This window comes from Rhodotorula toruloides (assembly GCF_000320785.1).
Source record: "Rhodotorula toruloides NP11 unplaced genomic scaffold Scaffold44, whole genome shotgun sequence".
Taxonomy (NCBI): Eukaryota; Fungi; Basidiomycota; class Microbotryomycetes; order Sporidiobolales; family Sporidiobolaceae; genus Rhodotorula; species Rhodotorula toruloides.
In genome coordinates this window covers 61,698-79,704 of record NW_015623004.1, presented here as the reverse complement: position 1 = coordinate 79,704, position 18,007 = coordinate 61,698, and the positions used below count along the sequence as shown (strand labels likewise).

At 61.2% G+C, this 18,007-nt stretch overlaps 9 protein-coding genes across 9 annotated transcripts; 3 read left to right on the top strand and 6 right to left on the bottom strand.

Annotated features, from left to right (window-relative positions):
• Positions 1–183: 183 nt before the first annotated feature.
• RHTO_06600 (uncharacterized protein) lies at positions 184–943 on the top strand (the record flags this gene model as incomplete). Its single annotated transcript, XM_016420261.1, has 4 exons — positions 184–233; positions 308–521; positions 590–745; positions 890–943. The coding sequence occupies 4 exons, from the start codon at positions 184–186 to the stop codon at positions 941–943; spliced, it is 474 nt and encodes a 157-aa protein (XP_016269347.1).
• Positions 944–2,288: 1,345 nt separating this feature from the next.
• On the bottom strand, positions 2,289–2,650 carry RHTO_06599 (alpha,alpha-trehalose-phosphate synthase [UDP-forming], glycosyltransferase family 20 protein; the record flags this gene model as incomplete). The annotated part of the gene is made up of 3 exons (XM_016420260.1): positions 2,289–2,415; positions 2,486–2,493; positions 2,576–2,650. 3 exons carry the CDS (start codon positions 2,648–2,650, stop codon positions 2,289–2,291), a joined length of 210 nt encoding a protein of 69 aa, XP_016269346.1.
• A 129-nt stretch (positions 2,651–2,779) lies between these two features.
• Positions 2,780–3,895, bottom strand: RHTO_06598 (translation initiation factor eIF-3 subunit 12; the record flags this gene model as incomplete). Its single annotated transcript, XM_016420259.1, has 5 exons — positions 2,780–2,814; positions 2,883–3,011; positions 3,080–3,573; positions 3,656–3,743; positions 3,823–3,895. 5 exons carry the CDS (start codon positions 3,893–3,895, stop codon positions 2,780–2,782), a joined length of 819 nt encoding a protein of 272 aa, XP_016269345.1.
• Positions 3,896–4,114: 219 nt separating this feature from the next.
• RHTO_06597 (cleavage and polyadenylation specificity factor subunit 4) lies at positions 4,115–5,333 on the bottom strand (the record flags this gene model as incomplete). The annotated part of the gene is made up of 6 exons (XM_016420258.1): positions 4,115–4,126; positions 4,189–4,246; positions 4,303–4,605; positions 4,669–4,762; positions 4,827–4,902; positions 4,962–5,333. 6 exons carry the CDS (start codon positions 5,331–5,333, stop codon positions 4,115–4,117), a joined length of 915 nt encoding a protein of 304 aa, XP_016269344.1.
• A 535-nt stretch (positions 5,334–5,868) lies between these two features.
• On the top strand, positions 5,869–8,655 carry RHTO_06596 (inositol/phosphatidylinositol phosphatase; the record flags this gene model as incomplete). Its single annotated transcript, XM_016420257.1, has 14 exons — positions 5,869–5,989; positions 6,082–6,159; positions 6,219–6,481; positions 6,541–6,618; positions 6,695–6,728; positions 6,784–7,109; positions 7,178–7,425; positions 7,488–7,568; positions 7,626–7,759; positions 7,815–7,887; positions 7,943–8,126; positions 8,180–8,249; positions 8,308–8,467; positions 8,529–8,655. 14 exons carry the CDS (start codon positions 5,869–5,871, stop codon positions 8,653–8,655), a joined length of 1,977 nt encoding a protein of 658 aa, XP_016269343.1.
• A 330-nt stretch (positions 8,656–8,985) lies between these two features.
• Positions 8,986–10,801, top strand: RHTO_06595 (serine/threonine protein phosphatase; the record flags this gene model as incomplete). The annotated part of the gene is made up of 6 exons (XM_016420256.1): positions 8,986–9,826; positions 9,891–10,250; positions 10,307–10,358; positions 10,484–10,503; positions 10,592–10,653; positions 10,712–10,801. 6 exons carry the CDS (start codon positions 8,986–8,988, stop codon positions 10,799–10,801), a joined length of 1,425 nt encoding a protein of 474 aa, XP_016269342.1.
• Positions 10,802–11,232: 431 nt separating this feature from the next.
• RHTO_06594 (Di-trans-poly-cis-decaprenylcistransferase-like protein) lies at positions 11,233–12,379 on the bottom strand (the record flags this gene model as incomplete). Its single annotated transcript, XM_016420255.1, has 5 exons — positions 11,233–11,338; positions 11,399–11,498; positions 11,561–11,737; positions 11,793–11,978; positions 12,037–12,379. 5 exons carry the CDS (start codon positions 12,377–12,379, stop codon positions 11,233–11,235), a joined length of 912 nt encoding a protein of 303 aa, XP_016269341.1.
• Positions 12,380–12,528: 149 nt separating this feature from the next.
• Positions 12,529–16,803, bottom strand: RHTO_06593 (kinesin family member 11; the record flags this gene model as incomplete). The annotated part of the gene is made up of 13 exons (XM_016420254.1): positions 12,529–13,038; positions 13,102–13,253; positions 13,314–13,446; positions 13,504–13,824; positions 13,890–14,021; positions 14,084–14,323; positions 14,380–14,555; positions 14,617–14,986; positions 15,046–15,274; positions 15,339–15,587; positions 15,648–16,055; positions 16,138–16,476; positions 16,562–16,803. The coding sequence occupies 13 exons, from the start codon at positions 16,801–16,803 to the stop codon at positions 12,529–12,531; spliced, it is 3,501 nt and encodes a 1,166-aa protein (XP_016269340.1).
• A 228-nt stretch (positions 16,804–17,031) lies between these two features.
• On the bottom strand, positions 17,032–17,384 carry RHTO_06592 (uncharacterized protein; the record flags this gene model as incomplete). Its single annotated transcript, XM_016420253.1, has 2 exons — positions 17,032–17,192; positions 17,264–17,384. 2 exons carry the CDS (start codon positions 17,382–17,384, stop codon positions 17,032–17,034), a joined length of 282 nt encoding a protein of 93 aa, XP_016269339.1.
• Positions 17,385–18,007: the final 623 nt, after the last annotated feature.

Below are 18,007 nucleotides of genomic sequence, written 5' to 3'. Positions count from 1 at the left end.
TTTTTCCCAAGGCTCCTTACACACACATCCACAATCACATGCTTCAGGCACATGCACAGTGGGCCCAAGCTTGATGGTCCAAGCTCAGCTGCACCATTTAAGCAAGCTTTTCAACCCTACCTCTCTTGACCTCCTTCTCACGACTTCCCAATTTCCGCTCTACCTTAAGGACTACCACCCTACATGGTGCACACTGGCAATCATGCAAAGCACATGAGGCCCCTTGATGGCCAGTAGGTTCCTTTACTGCATCACAAGTGCTTTCAGTGCAGACTCCGGCCAAACGCCTTTGTACACTTGTGCACAGACTACATGACTCTCACTCGCGCCTTCGCCGCACCAAAGACCGGCCTGGCCCTACATCTATCGACCAGGTCTACCATGGCAGCTGCCGGCTGAGTCCTGAAGCCAGATCAGACTATGCAGTCAGTCTGGTTCAGCCCCCTAAGGGTGCAGGCAAGAAGGCCAAGCTGGAGGAAGAAGCTCGCATGAGGCTCAAGCAGGCGTCACTAGAGCTGAAGGTCAGTCATTCACTAGTTCAGATGCGCTGCTCACTGCTGTACTTGTGCTGACGCTCCTGTGCAAAGAGCGGAAGAGCGAGTTGCCTTCTCCGGCTCCGGACAGTGCACCTCCCTCCCCCAAGAAGGCCAAGAAGGGCCCAACTCTCTTCAAGAGCCCCAGTCCTGTGCTACTGGATGCCAGAGACAGCACCAAGGTGAAGAAGGAGGAGCTGGACGAGTGCCATGTGTGTTGTACTATATGTGTTTCGGTTCGAACCTGGCAGTCTCAGCATGAACTCGCTCGGCTCCCTGGTCTGCGGAGCTTTTGCTGCATTGGCTGTGCACAGTTGGAGGTCCCACTGAAATGCAGGCTGAGGTGCGACTCTAAGGAAGCACTCTGCAACAAAGGCGTTTTGGCCGAGCGGTCTAAGGCGCTAGCTTAAGGTTGCAATAACCCGCTAGTCCGAAAGGGCGTGAGTTCGAATCTCACAGACGTCACTACCTTTTGCCGTGGGCAACCTTGGCAACCGGGATCCATCCCCCGACCCTTTTTGCCCCCCATTCAGCACGGCACCTGCAGGTTGCCAGTATGTCAGTCAGCACTGGTTCGCGAGCTATATACACCGCGTGGGTGGTCCTGGTTAGGCAAAGAGCCAACTCCGCCAAGGACTGCCTGCACCTCTGGAAGACAGGCAAGATGGTACACAGTGTCCACCTGTGCACTTCTCCAGTAACTCTGCACATGAAGGCTACTTGTGGAAGCATCCAAGCAAAGTTCCCCAGGCGGAGAAAGTGAGGTCCAGAGGGGCAGCCAGAGGCATGGGCGTGCCTGCCACTCACATGCCTGGACCTCGCCCATCCTCACATATCTTTGAGGCCCACACTCGGAAGTTGAGATTGTCGAGTTCCAAGTCAGCGCCAGAGACATGTGCTTCGAGCTGAGAGCCTGGGACTTGGGTGTACAGTACAACCTCCTCCCTCCTTCACTTGCTCTGGCAGCTGGAGGTGGCTGAGGAGCAAGAATCTGACAGATCTCAACACTCTGCAAACCGCTCTGGACCTGTCGTAACCGGCAGCGAGACTGTTGGGAGTGTCGCGCAAACAGGGGGAGGAGACAACGAGGGACAGAGAAGCCGGACGCTCTCTGCTGGGTCAGGGTCTCAGGAAAGGGTGTAGATTGTCAGGCATTGTGAGGTGCACCCTGAAACTGCAGAAAGCGAGCCCCGGACACCCCCTGCCAGAGGGCACTTTGGAAGTCTGGGCGTCCGAGCTGGGGGCAATGTAGACCAAACAGACGCTGTGTGAGCATGCACAAGAGCAATCTGCGCATGCACTGTCTCCAATGACGGCCAGAGGCAGATCCGGGCAGGCAACCTAGCACACCTTTGCTTAGTCAATATAAATACACAGCAGCTCAATGCTCACATCGGAGGGGATCTAGCTCATCGGTAGAGCGCTCGCTTAGCATCTTCTAACCATCTTCTAACCAAGAATGCGCGAGGTGCAGGGTTCGACTCCCTGGTTCTCCACTTCCCTTTTGCCTCACTCGCTTGTGCAGCTGCAGGCAGCACACCGGGGCTTGATGATACTGCCTTTTGCTGCGGCTGTACCTCCATGCAGGTGCACTGGATGAGGAGTACTCACCTAGAACAACCACCTCTCCCCTCCTTCCCTCTCTTGCTTGCGCATCTTGCACACCGAAGCCGCTCTCTCCGCAGCCCAACTCATCGTCAAACAGAAGTCTATATTCATCATGCGTGATTGTCCCTACAGCAATCCTCATAGTTGCTATGCCTTGCCCGTGAGCTGCAAGCCCTGACGCCTGAGTTGCGCAGCCTGCGCGCTCTCGTCGCCTTCCTTGCCCTCGGCAATCGCCCTCCGTTCCGCTCGGATGCGCTGCAGCTCGGCGACGAACCTGTGAGGAGAGCGGGCAGCGGATCAGTGACCGTCGAGGGAGAGAGGCCGGGAGAGGGAACAGGACATACTCGGTACCCTGAAAATGCGAGAGAAGCGAGAACGCGCAGAGCGAGCAAGTCAGCTAGCAGAATGATATAAAAAGGGACGAAGCGGCGCACCCAGTGACTCGCGGTGTACTGCGAGACGTAGCGGTACAGCTTGCGGTGGTTCTCCTCCCTCTCGTCCGCCCCCATTGTCAGTCTCCTCCCTCTCATTGGCCGACAACGTCGGCGCCTGGTGGACCATCTCGGATCCTCACACCTGACTCTCCCAAACGCGCATTGCCTGTAAGACTGACCAAGTTGCAGCAGCCTCTCCGGTTTCTACGCCTGACTCCTGCCCAACAACCGCGCAAGCTCTGCACCCACAGCACCGCGAAAGGTCAGCTTCCGCTCCAAAAGAGCAAAGAAGGACGAGTGGACGCACGCTCAATCTCAATCCGCTCATGCGTGACGACGGCCTTCGGCGTGTTGCTGTCGTTCTGCGGCACCTGGATGTCGCGATCCCGCACGGTCCAGCCTCGCTGCTTCGCGAGCTGCTCGAGCTGCGATGCGTCTGTGCGTGAAGGGACGAAGCGGATTAGCTCGACTGCGTGGAAGAGAGAGACAGACGCCCAGACGCACCGGTGGTGCCCAAGAACGCCTCGAGGGTAGGCTTGGCAATGCTCCTAAAGCTGCGCTCGACCTCGCGCGCGATACTCTCCCTCACCCGTCCATCGAACGCGGGCGCGCTGCGCGCAAGCGACTCGATCGCCTCGCGGACCTCGTGCTCCTTGTGGCCCTGGGCCGCGTCGCCCTCGCGGTACAGGCGCCAAAAGTCGCGGAACTTGCGCGCCTGCATGAGTTTGCTGAGAGCGAGGAGGCGCTCGGCCGTCTCCTTCTCGCCGTGCGGCTCGTCGGGCGCCCGTGTAGTTGCTGCTGCCGGCGCGCCGTCCTCGTCGTCGTCCTCGTCGTCGTCGTCCGAGGGGGCGGCCGAGGGGAGGGAGCCGCCGACGACGAACGAGTCGGAGAGGAGGGACCAGGCGAGCGAGAAGTCGGGCGAGAAGGGGGCGTGGGCGAGGGCGAGGAAGAGGACGGAGAGCGAGGCGGAGGGCGAGCAGACGGCGGGGTTAAATTGGCTGTGCGCGCAGGGACGAGCTTCGATTAGCGCCTGCATGACCCACGGCGCCCCCCAGGAAGGGCTGAATGTGGTTCACTCACTAGAGCTTGAGGAGGGCGAGGTTGGCGAGGAGGTCGTACTGGTCGTTGGAGAGCTGAGACTGGAGGTAGTCCTCGAGCAAGTGCACGTCTGCGCGGTCGCATCAGGGTCAGCGATGCGGTGTTGACGATTTGTCGCTGATGAGGAGAAAGGGGATGGGTGGACACACTCGAAGGGTTGTAGCGGTCGACGCTCGAGATGAGGGTCTGGATGTGCGCTGGGCGGTCACTCTGCGCGAGCATCGTGTGCGTTGTCTGGCTCAGCGATGTGTGCAGCGTGAGCGAGACGAGCACGGCGAAGAGATTCTGCCCACGACCACGCACACAGCGACAGACCCTTTCGCACCACGCTCACTCTTACGCACTGGGCTGTTGGTGCAATGGATGCATGCAAGGGAACGAGACTACAACACGAGAATGACAGCCGCAATGCAGGGTGCGAGGGGAGGAGGCAGACCCGAACTAGTACCGCCGCTGTTCGAGGAGCAGAGCGTCAGCGTTCCACTCAAGCGTAAACAGCGAGAAAGTGCACACACCATACCACCGCCACCACCGCCGCCGCCTCCTCCGCCGCCTGCTGCACCGTTCGGGCAGCTGCGAGAGTTGAAGTCAGTCTCAAGCCGCACGCAGCAGGAGAGCTCGCCACGCACTGATTTGCAAAGTGCCCCATCTGCTTGCACTTGTAGCACTGAACCGTCGCCAAATCCCTCCTCCCTCCTCCTCCGCCCCCTCCTCCCCCTCCACCACCGTACCCACCTCCCCCTCCCCCTCCGCCCCGATCGCTCCCCCAATTCGCCGCGCCGCTCCCACTCCGCCCAGTCGGATCCGCAGCGTGCTCGAGCCAGTCTTTGCGCCACAGTCGGAACGTCGCTTCGGGGAGGAACCGCGCGCCCGAGACGTCGGGGATGCGGGTGGACGACGCGGGCGGTTCGGGCTCGGGCTCGAATTTGGCGCTGAGAGCGGGAACTGTGTCAGCTAACGTCAGGAGGATGGAGGGAGAGAGAGGAGAAACCCACTGTCCGAACGGGCAGTCCTTGCCCTTTGCGCAAAATCCGACGAGGTAGTCCGGGCACATTACTCTCCGCACGTGCTTGAGCTTGCAGTCGGGGCCTGCGTGACGAGCGAGTGAGGTCAGCTGTGAGCGGGGCAGCGGCGAGAGCGAGAAGGGACGCACCGTCGGGGCAGAAGCCCTTGCGATACCGCGGGCACTCGCGAATGCGCATCTCGTCCGTCACGTGCAGGTACATGCACTGCGCGCCTCGAGACCGGTCAGCAACCGACCACCGAACACAGGTACTCCTCAACGCACCTCGTCGCCATTCGAGCAGAACCCGTACTTGGCAAAGAACCAACACTCGGGCATCTTCCTCAGGTGATACTCGTGCATGAATTCGCACGTCGTGCCCTTCTTACACAGTCCCCGGAGCCAATGCTTGCACACGGTCCTGCCATGCGCGTTCTGCGGTATAGGCGGTGGAGGCTGGAAGTTGAGCGGCGAAGGCTGGACATGGCGCAGTGGGCAGAGAGCGCCTTTCGGACAGGAACCGGTGCGGACAAAGTCGGGACAGAGCTGAGAGTCGTGGTCGAGTCGGATCCCGAGGTCGAGCTTGATGAACGGCTCGATGCTGAGATCGGCGTGGCGGAAGAGGACGCGTGGGTCGGTCTCGAGAACGGTCGCCATGGTCCTGGCGAGGGTATCGAGCGAGTCTGAGGCGAAGTGAGGGGGATGACTGAGGAGGGTGGTCGCGGGACGGTCGAAAGTTGAACGCCCACACGCGCTAGCCGGCCGTCGCTTCGTGCACGGTCCTCGAGTCACTCTATGCTTCCTCCGTCGGCGCTAGCGCAGCTGTCCGAGCTGTTGTCGACGAGTTGACCGGCGACTGGCGATGAGGTTCGAGAGGCGGTGAGAGAGGTCGATGGGGCAGGCTGCGGTCGACGAAGGCGGCTTCTTGGGGTGTACTGACGAGAGCAAGCGTGTTCTAGCGTCTCGCAGCTGTGCGGATGTGTGTGGGTGCTGACAGAAGGTGTTCGTCCGCTCGTTGCCCTCGACCTCCTCGCTCGTCTCGCTCGAATCCGCCTGCTGGGCTTACTTCAGCACCTGATCAACTCACATAAGCCCTACACATTGCCCTCGGCACACCAGCTCCGCTCCCACACCTCACCGCCTCTCCTCCGCCCCACCTCGCCGGTCCTTGCGTCCTCTCACCCAGCACAAAATGCACCTGCACGACTCGTACGTCCTGTACACGACACAGGATGCCTACACCCTCGTCGGACAGTCGGACACGGCAGAGACGCTCACTATCAGCCGGGGCGCCAACTCGTTCAGCATCAAACGTGCGGGCAGTTCTCTCTTCGTGTTGCGGGCCTGTCTAGGTCTTCTGTACTTCTACAGTCCTGCTGACGAGCACTCGAGTTACCGCTCACAGCCGGTGCGAACCCTCCACCGCGACCTGAGCAGGAGCTCGTCGTCTACGGCTTGTTCGGCGTGATCAGCCTGCTCAAGTGTGCGTCTTCTCGGAGTCTCCACCTCTCGAATTGAGCTAAAAGGATTGAGCTATCGCAGCGGACTATCTCATCGTGATCACGAAGCGCACCAAAGTCGCGACGGTCTTCACCTCGCCCATTTACGCCGCGAACGACTTCTCCGTCTTCCCGCTCGAGCGCTCGTCCAGCGCCGAACTCGTCAAGCACCCGCAAGAGGCGTACCTGCTCGGTCTCATCAAGAGTCACCTCTACAGCGCGCCGTTCTATTTCACCTACGGCGGATACAATGTCACGAGCCGGTTGCAGGAGCAGGAGCCGAGCGAGAAGCCGCTTTGGGAGACGGTGCGTCCGCTGAGACGGCTGATGAGTTGAGTGCTTGCTGACGGGAGGGTTGCGCGCAGGCGGACGACCGCTTTTTCTGGAACCGCCATCTCCAGCGCCGCTTCATCGATGCCACGACCTCTGCCGGCCAGGACGACGTGCGTGGGACAGAAGAGGTGGCCAGAGCTTCAGGGAGACGGGCAGCTGACCTGCTCGTATGTTGCGCGTCCGCAGTACAGCCGCTTCATCCTTCCCTGCATCTTTGGATGTGCGTTGCAGCGTTGCCCATGCGGAACATCTCGCTGACATTCGGGATCCTGCAGTCCTCGAGTTCAAGCACGCCTCGATCAACGGTCGCAACTTCCTCTTCGGCCTCATCTCCCGCCGCAACCGCTACCGTGCAGGCACCCGCTACTTCTCCCGCGGCATCGACCAAGCCGGCAACGTCTCCAATTTCAACGAGACGGAGCAGATCGTCTTGCTCGATGCGCAGAACGGCGGTGGAGCGGCCGGGTCGAGCGGCGGAGCAGTCAGGGGCGACATCCGGTTCTCGTATGTTCAGACGAGGGGCTCGGTGCCGGTCTACTGGGCCGAGATCAACAACTTGCGCTACAAGCCCGACCTCAAGATCCTCGACCTGTCCTCTACGGTGCGCTGGCGTTCTCCTCGTCTCACCCGAAATGGGCGACCAAGCGGGCTGACTTCGCTCGACTTCAGGCCGAATCGCTCTCTCGCCACTTTGACCAGCAGATCTCGCTCTACGGCGACCAGTACCTCGTCAACCTCGTCAACTCGCACGGCTACGAGAAGCCCGTCAAGGATGCCTACGAGCGCGCGCTCAATGCGATGGGCAACCCGCGCATCCACTACACCTACTTCGACTTCCACAAGGAGTGCAAGGGGTTGCGGTTCGATAGGGTGTCGGTCTTGATTGACTCGCTCGACCAGGACTTGCAGCAGCAGGGGTGGGTTGCGAGTTTCGCCTTCTCCCTTTGACACAAGGAGGCTGACCGGTTCACTCTCCCAGCTACTTCTTCCACGATACTACCGCCGCCAAGCAGCCTCAGCGAAAGCAGACCTCGGTCGTCCGCACGAACTGCATGGACTGGTGCGTCTTTCACTCTCATCCTTTCAGCCGCACGTCGCTCACGCTTCTCCGCGACAGCCTCGACCGCACAAACGTCGTCCAGTCGGCTCTCGCCAAGTGGGTCCTCAACAACCAGCTGCGGCAGATTGGCGTCCTCAGTGTAAAGGAGTCCGTCGAGGAGCACACCGCCTTCCTCAACCTCTTCCGCAACGGTGCGCGCCGGCCCATCCTCTCCCTTCTATGACAATGCTGATACGTTTCTTGCAGTCTGGGCGGACAACGCGGACGTCGTCAGTCGCGCTTACTCGGGCACTGGCGCGCTCAAGACCGACTACACTCGGTTCGTCAGCGTTCTATCTCTCTCGACCACATACTGACATGCATCGCACGCACAGCACCGGCAAGCGCTCGAAAGAGGGCGCGTTGCAGGACGGCATCAACTCGCTCATCCGCTATATCAAGAACAACTTCCTCGACGGGCCGCGCCAGGACGCGTATGACCTCGTTACCGGTACTTGGGTGCCGAGGAAGGGAGAGGAGCTCGGCTGGGCCGACAAGCGGGAGCTGGCTGTCCGGGCGGTAAGCAGGGCGTTTCCTCGTTCAGCGAACGAAGCTGACATCTCCTCATGCAGGCTCCGTGGATCCTGCTCTTCGGCTTATTTGCGCTCTTTGTCACGTTCTTTGCCGCTGCTTTTGTCAACGGTGCGCTAGCCCTTGCCCCAACTCCCGAAAACTCTGCTGACGTTTGCTGGCTCCATAGACTATGTCGCCAGCTCTCGCAAGGTCGCTATCATCTCGCTCGCCCTCGTCGCCTTCGCGTTCAACAGCATCCTCGTCAACGGCATCGACTACGTCTCTCAACCCCGGCTCGCCCGCCAGGCGCTTGACGACATTCTTGGCTACACTGGAAAGGGATACGAGTATGTCGTACTCCTCCTCAACGGCTCGCTCGACCTGGCTGACTCCTCATCTCGCTTGCAGATCGGGTCGGCATGGTCGTCCTGTCAAGAAGAAGCTCGTCAGTGTCGAGTCGTCGGCCAAGAACCGCCAGGCGCGCAAGGAGAGCCTCTTGCCGAGCCTGTCGTCGCCTCAGATCAAGCAGGAGTAGATCCTCATTCATACAGGTCTCTGTCGTGTCGTTGCAACGCGTTATATAGCCATCTCGCTCCCCACGACGATGCCTGCCAGTTCAGACCCCTCGCCGAGACGAGAGCCGACTTGGCTTGCACTTCGATCAACTCGCGACACTCGCTCGCGCGCCTGCTAAGCACATTCGCAAGCTCGCACACGTCGAGCTCGATACTGCGAACCCATACATTCACCGTCGAACCGCTGCATCGCCGTCAAACCCCCGCTTCCCACGACCTCATCGTCTCGATCTCGACAGCGCCGCCGCGACCTCTGCAAACGGCGAGAGCAGCACAGAGATACTCGCCTGATGGGGAACAGTTCGTCCAAGGAGAAGAAGGCGAAGCACAGGGCGACATCGGCATCTGACGACACAACCCCGTCCTCCGTCGCCCCGCAACGGCATCCAGGCGATGCGCCCAGCGGCACGAGTCCGCCGGGCGGCAGCCTGAACTCGGTAGGGAGCCAACAAGGAGGAGCCGGGCACGGCGGAGCAGCCCAATCGGCGGGAGATGCGGGCGGTGTTGACCTCACCCCTTCGCGGTCGAGGTCGTCGACGACGGCGTCGGCACTCTCGCGAACACCGACCAATCCAGCGCCCAGCAGTTCTCTCACACCTTCTTCCTCGTCTGCCGATGTCCCCGCCGCACAAACCATCCTCTCGAACCCGATCGCCGCGACACCAACATCGCTCGCACCGTCTGGCACCGGACCCGGCGCAATTGGCCTGCTGTCGACCTCGCCGACGTCTGCACCGAAACAACAGACCTTCGACATCGACGACATGATTTCGCGGCTGCTCGACGCCGGCTACTCTGGCAAGGTGACCAGGTCGGTCTGCCTCAAGAACGCCGAGATTACCGCGATCTGCCAGGCCGCGCGCGAGGTCTTTCTCTCGCAGCCGACGCTCATCGAGCTGTCGCCACCCGTCAAGATCGTCGGCGATGTCCACGGCCAGTATAGCGACCTCATCCGCCTCTTCGAGATGTGCGGTTTCCCTCCGAACGCCAACTACCTCTTCCTGGGCGATTACGTCGACCGAGGCAAGCAGAGCTTGGAGACGATCCTGCTCTTGCTGTGCTACAAGGTCAAGTACCCGGAGAACTTCTTCCTCCTCCGCGGGAACCACGAGTGCGCGAACGTGACGAGGGGTTTGTTCCGGGTTCTCCTTCATCATCAGCTTTGAGCAATACGCTAACGCTCCCCTCCGCACAGTGTACGGCTTCTACGACGAGTGCAAGCGGCGGTGCAACATCAAGGTGTGGAAGACGTTCATCGACGTCTTCAACTGCCTCCCCATCGCCGCCGTCGTCGCCTCGAAGATCTTTTGCGTCCACGGCGGCCTCTCGCCCTCCCTCTCGTCGATGGACGACATCCGTCGCATCTCCCGTCCGACCGACGTCCCCGACTACGGCCTGCTCAACGACCTCCTTTGGAGCGACCCGTCCGATACTGCACTCGACTGGGAGGACAACGAGCGAGGCGTGAGCTATTGCTTCGGCAAGTCGGTCATCGGGGCGTTCCTGGCGCGGTACGATTTCGACCTGATCTGCCGCGCACATATGGTCGTCGAGGGTTGGTGCTTCCGTTCGCTTGCGTTCGGCGTTGTCGCTGACGTTAGCATTCTACAGATGGGTACGAGTTCTGGAACGAGCGTACGCTCGTCACGATCTTCTCGGCGCCGTGAGTTCGCATCTCTTTCATCTCGTTCAGGCAAATGCTCACCATGTGGCTGCTTCTCCGCCCCCGGCTTCTTTTCTCCCTTCCCTGGCTACCACCGCATTTTGCATGGCCCCATTGTGTAATAGGAACTACTGCGGCGAGTTTGGTGAGTGTTTTGGCGGCCTCTCTGCGCCATAGCCTTCGGGCGGGGTCGCAGACCTCGGGAAGCATCTGTTTATGCTTCTCCCGTGCAGACAACTTTGCAGCCGTAATGTCGGTCTCAGAAGACCTTCTCTGCGCCTTCGAGCTCCTGAAGGTGCGCGATAATTTCGGCGCGGCGGCCCCCACGAAGACTGACACCAGTCCGCTTGCAGCCTCTCGACTCGGCTCAGCTCAAGCGCGACCTCGCCAAGGCACGGCGACGACTGTCGTCCGGCGCATCATCGACGACCGCGGCCGCCTGATCGCCTCGACTTGTACGACTACCGCCGTCTCTCTTGACCGGCACCACGGACGCTCCCCTTCTCCTTCTTCCGCCCTCCACGTTGTCTGCGAGACCTTGAGCTCTTGCGCATGTCTCCCTCTCCATGTCATGTACGAGTATCCTGTCTTCAGTTCACGTTGTCCATCTTGCGTGCCTCTCTGGCTTCCCGACCTCTTTTCACATGCCCCGCCGTTCGGACATCGCAATGCAGAGGTAAAATGTGCCTACAGACGAGGCGAGCGCGGATCCGGCGAGCGTGGCATGAGTGAGGCGAGAAGAGCGTTTGCCGAACGAACGACGCTCGCCGCTCCTCGAGCGACTTTCCGCGATCTCTCTTTCGCTGAACACGCTGGCATCTTCTGCACAATGCGATGCAAGAGTCTACAGTGCAGAAGGAGCGGAATCTACACTCTATCGCCCGAAGCGCATCTCTGCGCCGCCGTACAAGTCTAGTCCTTTCCGCAGGACCTCGTAAGTCAGGGGCGGTGGTCGAGTCCAGCTCGGCCATGAGTGGTGGCTGCAGGAAGCGGAGCGTCAGTTCAGGAAAGCTGGAGAGCGGAGGAAGCTGGCAACGCACTACATCTCCGTCAAGCGGATCTGCCATGGAGGAAAGCCGTGCAGTCGCAGGTACGATCCGCCGAAGACGAAGAGTAGGTCAGGCTCGGTCAGAGGTAGCGCTGCGAACGTAGGAAGCGGGTCAATCCGCGAAACATGCGTCGAACCAGCGAACCTCTCGCACCATCGATATTCTCGGCAACCATTTCCGACGTCATCTCCCTGCTCGAGTCTCCCGTAGCCAAGTTTTCCGCTACGCGTGCAAGCCAGGGCTGGCCTGCTTGCCGGGAGAGCAAGTTGACCTGGACGTCTGGTTCGACAGTTGGCGGGGCGTCATCGTTGACGAGCGTGGCAGACGAGGCTGCAAGACGGAGAGTCAGCTTGAGATGCGTCGAGAAAAGGACAGGAGTACGCACTGCTGTCCCCGTCGCCCGACACCGCAACCCACGACTCGTCCAGCAAAGTCTCCTTCGGCGCGACAGTTTCCGCCGAAGCCGGTCGCCGCAGTACGACCAGTCCGCATTCCTTTCCCGCTCGGTCTGCGCCTTCCACTCCGAGACCGAGAGCTGTCGAAACCTCGGATGCCTCTTCGACGAGAAGTCCTGCGGTGGTCGAAACGTGTTAGCCCGACCGACGAGAATGTCGGAGTAGTCCGCGCACCAGTCTCGTCGTACACGGACAGCGTAGCGATGCCCAACTCGCGGCTCCATCCCAGCAACTTCCGCAGCTGCTCGACCTTGTCCTGCACCGCCTGCAGGGAGTCGCTCGCCGTTCGAGCCGGCGCCAGGATGACCGCGAGATGCTTTGGCAGCTTGTTCCATCTCCCGCGCTTCAGATCGTCCGATGGTGTCACCGCTTCATGCTGCCGCAGTCGAGGAAAGGGGACGAGCGAGGCGAGACGGAGGACAAGGCGGGCTGCGCGGGCGCTGGCGAGGACGGCGTGGAGGGATGCGAGGACAGCGAGGTGCAGCGGGAAGAGCAATCGTGTCGTCAGAGCCGACATGGACTGAGCAGTGGGGACCAGTCCAAGGTCAAGCGGTGTTGCTGACTTTCACGACCAAGGACGACTTACTCGAAACAGCTTCGTGCGAGCCCTAGATCTCGGCAATTCATGCTTACAACAAAGATAAAGCAAATCTATAGACGGTACAGCTACTTCGGCGGCTTCGCAACCCGCTTGCCCAACCTCCGCGCCGGGTTGTTCGCATCCCGCTCGCCCAACGGAGCCGGCTTGACCCGCTTAAATAGCTCTCCCTTGCCTGCGACGCCGGTGACGAGCGAAGGACGGGCGAGAGGCGGGAGCGGGACGCGCATGACGACGGGAGACGGCGTCTCGCGAACGCTGACCGCCTCGCTCATCCTGCCGCGAACCGTCGGTCCCGCGGCGAGAACCGTCTCGGCCGCTGCAGCCACCTCAACCTGTGCCAGGTCTGCGGCGCGCTGAGCGAGAAGCCGCTCGAGCACGCTCGGTCGGTCCGCGTCGAGGTCGATGCCGGGCATGAGGCGGTCCTGCGGTCGCTCGCGAGGTCGAGGCGTCGCGCCGGTCGGGACGTCGTGCCGCACGCGGGCGTGCAGGTCGTCGCCAGCCTGCTGCGAGAGAGCGTCGGTCTGCTCGTCGATGGAACCGAGCAGAGTGTAGCCGGAGGTAGAGTAGGCGTCGACCTGAAGAATCAAACCATGTCAGCGAGGTGTACACTAACCCGAGATGTACGATACTCGACGCACCGAGGCCGCGGCAGCAAGGGAAGTCTGGTAGCTGTCGCCTTCGGCGAGCTTAGCGGTACTCTTCCAGTCGCCGAAAGCATCGCCGGCCGCATGGACGAGGTCGACGAGGTTTCGGCGCGTCGAAGTAGCGAGAACCGTCGACTGACGGTGCCCTACGGAACGCGTGTGTGTCAGCAGCTGCATGGCGGGCGGAAGAAGCGAAGCTGACGTACAATCGACGCCCAGTCGCCGTGCAAGGTTCGCGGCGTTCTGCAAGTCTCCCAGCTGGTCTCTCCGCTCGGACTCGGAAGATGAGCGGTACGAGTCGAAGCCGGCGGCGGCGAGGTCAAGAGACTCGCTCAGGGCCTGCGGGAAAGGCGGGTCAACCAACTGCTTTCGCATGGCGGGAAAGGGGACACGCACCTCTGCTCCAGCTCGACTTCGTGCGTCGCACAGATCGGCGGTCGTCGAGAGAGCCGTATCGAGCGCGGAACCGCTTGCGGCGAGAGCACACAGCTTGTCCGCGCGAAGTCGGACAGCCCCGGTTTGCGTCGACAGGACGCCATCGAGTTCCTGCTCGACATGCTGGAAGGTCGATGCGAGCGCTCGACTTCGTCGAGAAGCGGCGGCGCTGAGCTGGTCGTGCAATCGCCGGAGCGTCTCCTCCTGTTCGCGCTGGGCCTGCTCTTCCTCGCTCGCCAGCAGTTGCTGGAGCTCGGCGACGACTTGCCGGAGCCGTGCGTTCTGTTTCCGAGGGGCGATTCAGCGTCGCTTACCTTCGAAAGAATCCGCGAGCTGGCGGGACACACCTCGTCCGCAAGAGCAGCAGCATCGTGATCCCGCAGCTCCTCGAGGGTAAGATGATCCTGCCGCAACGCCTTGTAGCAATCCTGCTGCAGTTGCCGGACCGGGCCAGCTAGGTCGCCGAGGATGCGCGTCGTCTGGACAAAGCAGACGGTCAGACCAGAACCTTGATGCAGCGGGCAGAGAAGACCCGACAGACCTGCTCGGCATGCTGGGATAACCGCTTCTCCAACTCGTCCGCCTGCTGTCGCTGCAACTTTTCAAGCCTGTCGGCCCGCTCGAGGATACGCCCGTGCAGCTCTGCGCACACTTTGTCGATCGCCTGCCGAAAGTCGGTAGCTTGCGCATCCGCTTGTTGCCAAGTCGATGCGAGGGAGGCGAGTTGTGCGGCGAAGGCATCGACGTGGTCGTCGACCAGCGCGAGAGTTGAGGCGAGGTGCTGAAGCGCGGTCGTCAGTTCGAGCGGCGAAGCAGGCGGAAACGGAGGAAACGTACAGCTTGTTGACGACGAGTGAACGCATCGAGCTGTTCTCCGAGTTTGCCAAGGAAGTCCTGCTGCGTCGAGCGAAGCTCCGACGTGCACTCGCCGATGCGCTCGGCGCGAGTGGCGACGGCTTCTCGTGCGGCGACGATGAGGGCGTGGTTGTTGCGCTCGACGTCCGACTTGCGGTCTATGAGGCATGTGTGGTGAGTTTCACGAGCATGTCGGGGAAGAACAGCAGCAGTACGCACCGAGTTTCGCCCGCAAGCCTTCGACGTCGTCGAGCGCCCCACTCGCAGCCTCCTTCCACCCCTCGCGGCTCGTCTCAAACGCATCCCTCAGCGCCTCCTGTTGCGCCACTCTCAGCTTCGTCTCCCTCAACTCCGCCGACGTAGCCACCAACTCGCCCTTGACGGCGCCCAACTCGTCCGTCGCTTTACGGAGCTGTTCCTCGCGCAAACTGAGGAGGCGGAAGTTTTGCTCGAATTGGTCGCGGGTGGTTTGGAGCTGAGACTCGGAGATCTCGAGCTTGCGCTTCGTTTCGTCGAAACTGAGCCGGCCAGTCTCCATCTCGTCCCACGTCTCCTTCGAGACGTAGACGCCTTCTTGTCCTCGGGCGGCCTGCGGGCGCACCCAACGTCAGCCCGCGGTCTCATGTACAAGACACGAGCGTCACGCACATTGAGATCCGCCTTGAGTCGCTCAATCTCGGTCGCAAACTGATTAAGCATGACATTCTTCGACACGCGCTGGTTGACTTCGGGCCTGTTCTGGATCGACTTGGCCTGGTGCGCGTACGTGAGCGTCGAGGCCGTCTCTTCGTAACTGACGGGCGAGATGGTCGCGATGATGGTCGTTTTGGTACGGCCGCCGAGCGAGTCTTGCAAGAGTCGGGTTAGCTTGGATTCGCTGCGCGTGTACGACGTGCGTCAGCATGCGTCCGCTGGGGAGGAAAAGACGCCCCGCCACGCACCGGTACGCAATATGCTGCTTCTTAGCCGGATCCTTATCCACAAGCTGATTGATGACCCTCCCAAGCGCCAACAAGCTCGCATTGATCATTCCCGCCTCCCTCGCGCGCCCTTGGACCGCTCCCGAGCGACCGACGTTTTCGGATCCGGCGAGGTCGACGAGGTTGAGTTTGCCGACTTTGAGGACGTCTTGGCCTTCTTTCGAGGAATCTTTGATGTGCACGACGATGGTGAAAATCGAGTGGGAGCGGCTACGCGTCCCATCCATCAGCAACCCACTCCGAAAGAAAAGAGAGGGGGTTGGGACGCACCTCGACCGCTCGTTACAATTCGTCGCCGCAATCTGCCTCCTCTCGCTCCCGCGCCTTAGGACCCTCAACCCCTCCTCGGCACTCTGGATGAACGTCTCCTCAAGTCCTTGGATCGTCACCCCCGTCTGACCATTCTTCGTCTCTTCGTAAATGCGGAGGGTTTTCGGCGGCCCGGAGGGGTCGGGCGAGGGAGCCGCTGATGATCCGTCCGAGGACGAGAGCGAGTAGTCTGCCGCGTTGAGGTCCCGCAGTTCTTCGTTGTAGAGCTCGATGAAGGAACAGCGGACGGAGTATTCGGATCGTGATTCGGCGAGGCGGTCGAAGAGCGAGTAGAGCGTGCGGGGGATGATGCCTGCGTCCGGGTGGAAGGTGCCGTGGTAGGGAGAGAGGTCGCCTTCCATCGTGTAGCTGCGTGCGGGTCCAGAGGAGCATGAGAAGGTCAGCCCGACGGGGGAAGTTCGTGACAGTGACAGTGAGGGAGCGGACGCACGTCTTGCCCGTCCCGGTCTGACCGTACGCAAAGATCGTACAATTGTACCCCATCAGAACCTGCTGCAACATGGGTTTGGCCACGTCCGTATAAAGCATCCCTTGATCCGCGTCGGGACCATAGACGGTCCCGCGAGGCTCTTTCGACCCTTCTTGCAGACGGTCACCAAAGTCCCAGGTTTTGGTTTGAGCGGGAGTCGGCGCGATGGAGGAGAGGGCGGCGGAGGAGGAGGAGGGGAGGGACGGGTGCGGGTCGGTGAGTTTGACTTCCGTCCCGCGGGTCGACTTGACTTCGGCGACGACAGGGACCTGGGCGTCCACTTCCGACGGTGATACTCCTCTGCGTGACGATCCGCACCTAGGTCAGCCTGACGAGGGGACGACGAGAACCCGTTGTTGAGCGAGACTTCTCCCTCGAAACGTACCGACACCTGACCACGACCTGTATATTCCCGTCCCCCGCTCCGTTCTCCCTCTTCTGTGCCTCTCCACCTCTGCTACCCTGTCCCCCGCGCGTGCTAGCCGAGAGAGGGGGCGAAGTGAGTGATGAGGATGCAGAGGACGAGGGGAGTGAGAGTGCGGCTGGAGGCGGTTGGCGGGATGCAGGGCGGCGCAGGGGAGGGCCGAGAGCGGATGAGGACCCGGCTGGCGGGCGGCGGTTGGCCATAGCTGGCGAGTAAAGCGAGACGGCGGAGTGAGGACGAAGTCAGTCAACTTGGCGGGAGATGAACGAATTCGAGGCACGTGACCTTCATTCTCGAGGCAAAGTGCGACAAGCCTAGCATTCTACAGTGCACTGCGAGGCAATCCTACAACAGCTCGCGCGATCTCGCAGAACCACCTAACTCTCCTCCTCCTCGACAGCAGAGACCTCGCCTTCTCCGTCCCCCATCCGCTACTTGCCCTGCATCTTGTCCTTGACCCCCTGCGCTGCATCCGACACTTTCTGTCCCACCCCACTTCCACTTCCACCGCTAGTCGCAGCGCCAGTCGACGCAGACCCACCGCCGGAAGAGGAGGAAGAAGAGGAAGGGCCGGCAGTCTCGTTATGCGCGCCTGTCCGTCGTCCTCTTTTGTCAGTCCAGCGTCAAGAAAAGAGAGAGGCAGAGAAAGGGAAGGGGACGCACTGGCTGCATGGAACAAACCCCCTTCGCCGCCCGTCGGGTTCCCTCGGCCTCCCGTCAAGCCGTGAGTCGTGTGGGTGCTCATGTCGCGCGCGGTCTGGTGCTGAGAAGGTGGTTCAGACATTGGAGGAGAGGGGTTAGCCGGTTGGACAGAGAGTCGGCTCGCAGGGAAGGCGAAGGGAAAACGTACCTTGATTGGTTCTTGCGAGCGACAAGCACGAAGTCAAGAGCCAAAGCGTCGAGTCGAGTCGTTCGAGTGAACAGAAAGCAATCAGCTGTCCTGCCTCCGCAGCTGAACCCAAGTATAGCGAGCGAGCGTGTCAGCGACGAGGCGAGGAGGCAGCTGCGGAGGAGAGGCTGCGCACCGATGTTCACGGTTCACGAGTCAACCTGGGTGTGAGCAGCAGCAACAAGCGAGGCAAGCAAGCAGGAGGCAAGAGAAGGAGCAGCGAGCGTCGGTGAGCTGTTTCCGTCGCGGAACACTCACTCACTCGAAGCGACGTCAGCGAGTCCGGTCTTCGAGGCGGTATTCATTCTGCGCAGTTTGAGGGCGGTCTGAGAGGTGCAGTCGAGGGTTCTGGAGGCGCACGGCGGTCCTTCGGAGCGGTGGACGCGTGTGAGCGGGTTCATCAGCGTGTTGAGGCGGAAGCGGAGTCGGCTGGCGGAGGGAGCGGGTTGCGGTGGGAGTGGTGGACTGGCAGCTGTCCAGAACGGTTGTAGCAGCAGACTCGAACTCGTTCCAGCTGG